The sequence below is a fragment of the Mus caroli genome, unplaced genomic scaffold, assembly GCF_978045245.1.
Source record: "Mus caroli unplaced genomic scaffold, Mus_caroli_1 scaffold_10, whole genome shotgun sequence".
Classification (NCBI taxonomy): domain Eukaryota; kingdom Metazoa; phylum Chordata; class Mammalia; order Rodentia; family Muridae; genus Mus; species Mus caroli.
Genome location: NW_028227265.1, coordinates 35,348,097 through 35,355,913, shown reverse-complemented (window position 1 = coordinate 35,355,913; position 7,817 = coordinate 35,348,097). Strand labels below are relative to the sequence as shown.

The 7,817-nt window shown below is 46.8% G+C and overlaps 1 protein-coding gene across 1 annotated transcript; it reads left to right on the top strand.

Moving 5' to 3' along the window:
* Window positions 1-528: 528 nt before the first annotated feature.
* Mt3 (metallothionein 3) lies at window positions 529-1,939 on the top strand. The gene is made up of 3 exons (XM_021170962.3): window positions 529-645; window positions 841-906; window positions 1,724-1,939. Exons 1-3 carry the CDS (start codon window positions 615-617, stop codon window positions 1,831-1,833), a joined length of 207 nt encoding a protein of 68 aa, XP_021026621.1. The 5' UTR covers window positions 529-614; the 3' UTR covers window positions 1,834-1,939.
* The last annotated feature ends 5,878 nt before the right edge of the window (window positions 1,940-7,817 follow it).

The window sequence follows — 7,817 nt, the reverse complement described above, 5'->3', positions numbered from 1 at the left end:
GTGTTCAGGGTCCTGTAGAAGGGCTTTATAGGAAATATTGGGACAGGAAAGGCCATGAGTCTTCAAACCAAGCTGCAGGTGTTGATCTGTCAGGTCTCCCCTTTCTATCCTTCTTCAAGGATCTTGGGAGCATCTTTGCTGCTGCTGCTGCTGCTGCTGCTGCTGCTGCTGCTGCTGCTGCTGCTGCTGCTGCTGCTGCTGCTGCTGCTGCTGAGATGGTCAGCAGCAGGCTCACTGCTCAGCATCCCGTTTGGACCAAACTGATCAAGACAATCTGGGATAAGAGGGAGAAGAACCTACGGGAATGGGCAATACTAATTTGTCTCTCTCAACTTGCAAAGATGGTACTGCGCAGGCACCTTCAGGGAGACGGCTGCAGTGGCAAGGAGTGGACAGCGGACGGACAGGCTACTCTGGTCCTACACTCAGTGGAGACTCTGGACAGCAGTGCACACACAGAGAGAGCAGGCGCTGTGCGTGCGTAGGGGCGGGCGCCAAGTCGCTGCTTGCGCGCCCCCGCCTGGGGCTATAAAAGCCTTGCCACCTGCTGCCCTGGCTACGTAGCACATCCGCGTGCCCGGAGGAACCAAGCTACTGCGGCTGCTGGACTGGATATGGACCCTGAGACCTGCCCCTGTCCTACTGGTGAGCCCCTTCCCCCCTCCTGCAGCACTTTGCCCTTTACTGGCAAAGAACCCACTCCTCTGTCTTCACTCAAGGACATCTGGGGGAGGAGTCCCTTCCCCCTACCCCCATCTTTAACCCTGTGATGGTGATAATCTTCATTTAAGCATGGGGACGCCAGGTTTCCCTAGTATAATTCTTCGTATGCTCTCTTAGGTGGTTCCTGCACCTGCTCGGACAAATGCAAGTGCAAGGGCTGCAAATGCACGAACTGCAAGAAGAGTGAGTGCACCCCCCCACCCCCAACCCCTGCCATAACTCCCGCCGCACCCACCCCACCCCCACCAGACACTATGAAGCAAAGCTTCCTGCTGCAGACCTTCAGATACCGAGGCTATTACAACCAATGTTAATTAACCCAGTGTAAGGGGGGATATTTTGATGAATTTCCGGAAGCTACCAAGATAGCCGCTTTGAAAGCTGAGCCCCACTCTTCAATTTTTCCAGAGCCCGAGGATCCCCAAGGAAGAATGGGGGGTGGGGGGTCAGCTTTAAAGTTGTAGTGCCTTGGCCGTTCTCAGGCCTTGTGGGTCTCCTCAATCTGCTCTTTCCAGATCTCAGCGATGTAATATGCTTGGGGTGAGGTGTAGAGGTAGGACCAGCGCTTTCTTCTTCTCGAATGTGGCTATGCATAGATCTCACGGATGTGCTGGCCTCGACATTATCCCTGCCCCTCCTCTGCTGCAATTCCGTCTCAGTACCTTTTACATTGGCTTGCCTTTTCCACCAGACCTAACTCTCCCTCTGCCCCAGGCCTGAGCCTAGCATTCCCAGGGGATTCCCTAGCACCCACCCAAGGAGCTGTGGGCTAGTTATAGGGTGACTCTCTACAGAGGCCCGGCAGCCACTGCAGTACCATGGATGCTGAGTCAGACCTGATGTGGCAGTATGAAGAGAGAGCCACCTGTCCTGGGCAAAGCCTGATGACTGTCCAGCCTCCCATACTGCTTTCCCCTGCCCTTTGATGGAGACAGATGCCGACATTAGACTGGGCACATACTCGCACACACACACACACACACACCCATTTTATCTACAGGCTGCTGCTCCTGCTGTCCTGCCGGATGTGAGAAGTGTGCCAAGGACTGTGTGTGCAAAGATGAAGAGGGGGCCAAGGCAGAGGCCGAGAAATGCAGCTGCTGCCAGTGAGAACCCAGACCCTATCACACAGCCTATGTAAATAGTGCTGGGTGTCCCTGGTGGGGCACAACTGTTGTTTCCCCCCCCCCCCCCCCCGCTGCCTGCTCCGGGGGTATGAATAAATCCCATGCACAGCATGAACCCAAGACTGGTCTCTTTTTCAAGTGGGAAGGATGTGGAAGGGTTGGGGGAAGCCACTCAAGCCTGAGATTTAGGCTTCCCACCTGTTTGGGACCCGGACAGAGCCCTGGAGACAGTACAGACGTGCGTGTGCTCACACGCATGTGCACACACACAGATACCGTCATGTGACACTCCATTCTCCTTTGAAGTCCACCTAAGCTCAGAGAGGGAAGATGGCAGGTCAGGCCCATAGAGGTTTATCTGCCCAACCTAGAAACCTTTATCATCTATATAGAGGGGCTACAGAGAATTAAAATCAGACTCTGGCACCAAACGCTTGTGATTTGTGTAATGTCCTAGTTGTTCCTCCAAAAACTGCCAGCTTTCATATACTGGAGGAGAATCCAGGCTACCCCGGACTTTATCTTGGCAGAACTGTGTCTCCAAGGTCACCTCCTTCAGTAGCCAGCTTGTCTCCCCCAACACAGATTGTTCAGCCCCTTTTCAAAGTCAATTTGGTTTGGCAATTGGTCTACAAGTCCGCACCCCACTTCCCAAGGAAAAGAACAGTAATAAGGGCTTGTTCCTTTAGTTAAAGAAATCGTCAGTCCTTAATAAAGAGAACTCTCAGCCCCATCAGGGCTGCCAGAAACAGGAGAAATAGACTGTGGGAAGGAAGGCTGGAGCTACCCTGTAAGGGGATCCAGGGTTATTGTAAACACATCAGCTTTCCTCCATTCCGGACATTCCATTCAAAAGCTCACCACAACCATTGTTTCTCACTCTAATAGGCTGAGTTTTAAGAAGTTTTAAGGTCAGCTTTGAAAAGGAGCTGTAAGAAGCTCTCTCCAGCCTGAAGCCTTCTACTTCCAAAGTACTGGGAAGTGACTATACAGGCTCTAGACACAGAAAACCCAAAAACAGACCCTTGGGATGATGAAGTGGCTCGGTGGGTAAAGGCACTTGATGTTCAATCCCCAGAACCCACATAGTAGAAAGAGAAGTTGTCCTCTAACTTTAACACAATCACCACAGAATGTGCATAATCACACATACATACATACACATGCATGCATGCATTAATACACACAAACACATATACATACACGAATAAACACACAAACACATAAACACACACAACATACTTGCATACATACACATACACTCATAAAACACACACATACAAATCTATTTATGCATAAACACACACAAACACAGACAAATAGAAGTAAATTCAAACAAAACCAGACCCCTGCATAGTCAAAAATCCAAGAAAAAAATCAGTGGGGAAAGAGACACTCACTAGTTAAGGCATGGTTATTAAATAATTGGCTTCCCTTTGTGTATCACAAAAAAAAAAGAAAGAAAGAAAGAAAGAAAGAAAGAAAGAAAGAAAGAAAGAAAGAAAGAAAGAAAGAAAGGAAAGAAAAAACCTCAACTTCTATAAACACAGAGACAAAAGCTAGAAAGATTTGCTAGAGGAAAATATAGGAGAGTATTTGTTACTTTGGGGTATAACTACATTTTAAAATAAAAGATCACCAAGTGTGGTGGCACATACCCACATTTGCAGGCTGAAGCAGGAGGTTAAGAAGTTCAAGGCCAGCCAGGACTATGCAGTAAGACTGTGTCTCAAATTTTAAAGTGTGTGTGTGTGTGTGTGTGTGCGTGTGCATATGCATATGCATGTGGAGGCCAGATGTGTCGTCCTCAGGTTCCATAGGCCTTGGTTTTTTGAGACAGAATCTCTCACAGGCACTTGAAGCTCTCCAGGTCAGCCAGGCTGTCTGGCCAGCCGGCTCCAGGAATCTGCCCACCTATCTCTCAGCGCTGAGATAACAAGCTTCCTGTTAGCGCTGGGGACTATGGATCCATGCTCCTCTTGTGATATGTCCTTTTAAGTACATTATCTTTTTGAGCCTTTAGAGAACTATGTGAATGCCACACCCATCTTACAGTGGGCACTGGAACCCAGGGTATGTGCATGGGGGCGACACACGAGAATTTATCAGAACTGGGATGAGAATCAAGCCTGAAGCCTCGGGCCCCATGCTCAACTCCACATTGTTTTCAGGCTTCTGGCTTGTCTCGTGTTACAAACAAACAAACACAGAACCACTAATACTTCATGTCCCACAAAGGTGACTGCTACAAAGCAAACTGGGCACAGTGCCACAGGCTTGTGACTTCAGCATTCAGAAAAAGTGACACGGGAGGAGTTTGAGGCCAGTCTAGGAACGTGGCAAATACATGTCTCAAATACACCAAAATGGTTCAGCAATTAAGAGCTCAGGCTATTCTTGCAGAGGACTTCAGTTTGAATCTTAGCACCCACAGAGAGGCTCACAACTGTCTCTAACTCCTGTCTCAGGGAATCCAATCTCAGGGAGGCCAACTCTAGCCTCTTTCGACACCAGATACACACATGGTACACAGACTTTATGCAGACCAAACACACACATAAAATAAATAATTGTTTAATGAAAAATATCCCACAAAGATAAATAGAAAGATATTGACCATGATGTGGAGCAACTATGACCCTTGGGGATAGAAACTTAGACGGCTGCTGTGGGAAACAGGCTAGCCGTTCCTCAAAATATAAAAATAGAATTATATGATCCAGAAATCCCACTTCCACGTAAATACTCAAAGGAATTAAAAACAGGATCTCTTCCTTCCTCTTCTGTTCCTCTTCCAACTACCTCTTTCCCCTGCCCCATCTCCCTCCCCCCTCCCCCCTCCCCCTCCCCCTCCCCCCTCCCCCCTCCCCCTCCCCCCTCCCCCCCTCCATAGAGTTTCTCTATTTAGCCCTGGCTGTCCTGAATCCTGCTCTGTAGACCAGGCTGTGCTCAAACTCAGAGCTTTAACTGCCTCTGCCTCCTAAGTGCTGCGGTTAAAGGCGTACCACTATTCCTTTTTCTCTCTTCCTATCCCTCCTCTACCTCCCACTCTCCTCTCACTCTGCAGCCCAGGCTAGCTAGAGTTGCAATCCTCCAGCCTTAATCTCTGAATTACTCTCCCTATCCCTGTGCAAAAATAATTTAAAGAAGACTTTGTTGGCTCACAGTGGGGGCACAGTCCATCATGGTAAGGTGGCCATGGCAACAGTGGGAAGCAGCTGGTCCCTTGCCACAGTTTGAAAGCAGAGAGCGCTGACCGCTGGTACCAATTCAGCATACTTTCTCTTGTGGACCCCAGCCCATGGATGGTGCTGCCCACAGCTAGTGGGGTCTCCCCACCTCTATTAACCTAATCTGAAAACTCCCTTGCTCGCACTCGCAGAAGTTTGTCTCCTAGGTGCTTCTAGATTCTGCCAAATTGACAATCGAGATTAACCATACATTAATAATAAACCATAAATTTGACTTATAAGTTGAAAAAGGAAACTGCAGATCAGTATACATACATATATATATATATATATATATATGTATATATATATATATATATATGTAGAGAGAGAGAGAGAACAAATTATGTAAAGAGGAAAATTATAAACACCATATCAACATACTCATGCATAGAGATATGTATGCCTGGGGAGTAAATGAACTTTTTCTGAGAGTCAGGAAACTTGGTCATTTCATTTGTTTGGCGAGTTTGGGGGCATATTTTGTAGCTCAGGTTGACTTCAAATGCTCAATCCTCCTGCCTCAGCCTTCTGTATACTGGAATGACGTGTGTCACTCTGCCACACTTGTTTAATCTGTAAACATGCAAGTGGTCACTATGACTTTCTTTTCCTTCTTCTCAACAACCCGAATAAGATCAAAGCATGGTGGCAAACGCCTGCAGTGTCAGCTCTGAGAGGGAGGCAGAGGCTGGAGGATTGCCACTGTCTGAGGCCAGCTTGGTATACATAGTGAGCCAGGGGGCAGCCAAGGCTACACAGTGAATCCTCGTCTTTGAAAAAAGAAATCTGAACAGGAGATCTATTCCTGTTGGAAAATAAAAACCTTAGTGGAGACTACAGTGTTGCTGATAGATATTAGGGTCCATTTAACTCCCCGACAGGGCTTGGGATACAACTCAGTGGCAAAGTAGGTAGTGACATGGAGAGGGAAGTGGATTTGATCACCAGAACTACATACACTGGTTAGCTTTATGTCAGCTTGACGCTGTTATTAAAAACTTGTTTTCTGAAGATCTGCTGTAAGCACTCAAGCCTGAAAGATACTTTCTTAATGACTGATTGATGGGAGAGGGCTCCGCCCATGGTGAGGGATGCCATCCCAACCCAGGTGGTCCTGAGTTCTATAACACTGCTTCTCAACCTTCCCAATGCTGTGATCCGTTAATACAGTTCCTCATGTTGTGCTGACACTCTCTCAACCATAAAATTATTTTCATTGCTACTTCATAACTGTAGTTTCGCTACTATGATGAATCATGAGTCTGTGTTTTCTGATGGTCGTTTGCAGATCTCAGCCTATCGGTGAGACTCTCTGCTATAGGCGGTCTGGAGTCCAAACTGGCCTTGAACTTGAGATGGCCCTGTCTCAACCTCCACAGTGCTAGACTATAGGCATGTTTAACCATGCATGGCTCCATCCTAGGCTTTATTCAGTGATTGCTTAGTGTGACTGTATGAATGTGAACATGATTGTGTGTGTATGAATGTGAACATATGTGTGTGTATATATATATACACATATATACATATATATATGAATTAATTGATGTATGTGTATGTGTGGGTGTGTATTTCATGCGTGTACATGTGTGAATATGTGTATATGTATCTATATATGTGTGTTTGTATGTCTGTGTTTGTATGTATATGTATATTATATGTGTTGGGGGGGCAGATGTTTTGCCACCTTTTTGTAGTAGCTTTATTTTGGCTTCTTGATATAAGCATCTCTCTACATAGCCCTAACTGGCCTGGAACTCACTCTGTAGACCAGGCTGGCCTCAAACTCACAGAGATCCACCTGCCTCTGCCTTCCAAGTGCTGGGGTTAAGGGGAGGCTGTGCCACCTTATTTGTTGAAACAGGGTCTCTCACTGAACAAAACAAACAAACAAATAATAAAATATTTTGGACACTAGTCTCTTCTATGTACTTTTGGGGGGGTTGTTTGTTTGTTTGTTTTTGGTTTTTCTTTTTTTTTTTTTTTTTTTTTTTTTTTTTTTTTTTTTTGGTTTTTCGAGACAGGGTTTCTCTATGTAGCCCTGGCTGTCCTGGCGCTCACTCTGTAGACCAGGCTGGCCTCGAACTCAGAAATCCACCTGCCTCTGCCTCCCGAGTGCTGGGACTAAAGGCGTGTGCCACCACTGCCTGGCTCTATGTACTTTTGATTTGGGGGAAAACTTTTAAAGTTCTGTCTCCTAAAGGTTTATGGGGTTGTTTGTTTGTTTGTTTGTTTGATTGGTTGGTTGAATTTTTGAGACAGAGCTTCTCTGTGTACCTTCTGATCTCAATCTGTTTACCAAACTGGCCTTAGACTCAACAGCAATCCTCCTGTTTCTGCCTCTCCAGTGCTGGGATTAAAGGCGTGCGCCACCAACGCCCGGCTGTTTTTGGTTTTTCAAGACAGGGTTTCTCTGTATCTGTATAACCCTGGCTGTCCTGGAACTCACTCTGTAGACCAGGCTGGCCTCAAACTCAGAAATCCACCTGCCTCTGCCTCCCGAGTGCTGGGACTAGAGGCGTGTGCCACCACTGCCTGGCTCTATGTACTTTTGATTTGGGGGAAAACTTTTAAAGTTCTGTCTCCTAAAGGTTTATGGGGTTGTTTGTTTGTTTGTTTGTTTGATTGGTTGGTTGGATTTTTGAGACAGAGCTTCTCTGTGTACCTTCTGATCTCAATCTGTTTACCAAACTGGCCTTAGACTCAACAGCAATCCTCCTGTTTCTGCCTCTCC

Bases quoted from the DNA above. Each gene is read 5' to 3' on its own strand.
- Mt3 (XM_021170962.3), top strand. From the start codon at position 615: ATGGACCCTGAGACCTGCCCCTGTCCTACTG. The intron at 646-840 runs GTGAGCCCCTTC...ATGCTCTCTTAG, and splicing joins GACCTGCCCCTGTCCTACTG to GTGGTTCCTGCACCTGCTCG. The intron at 907-1,723 runs GTGAGTGCACCC...TTTTATCTACAG, and splicing joins ATGCACGAACTGCAAGAAGA to GCTGCTGCTCCTGCTGTCCT.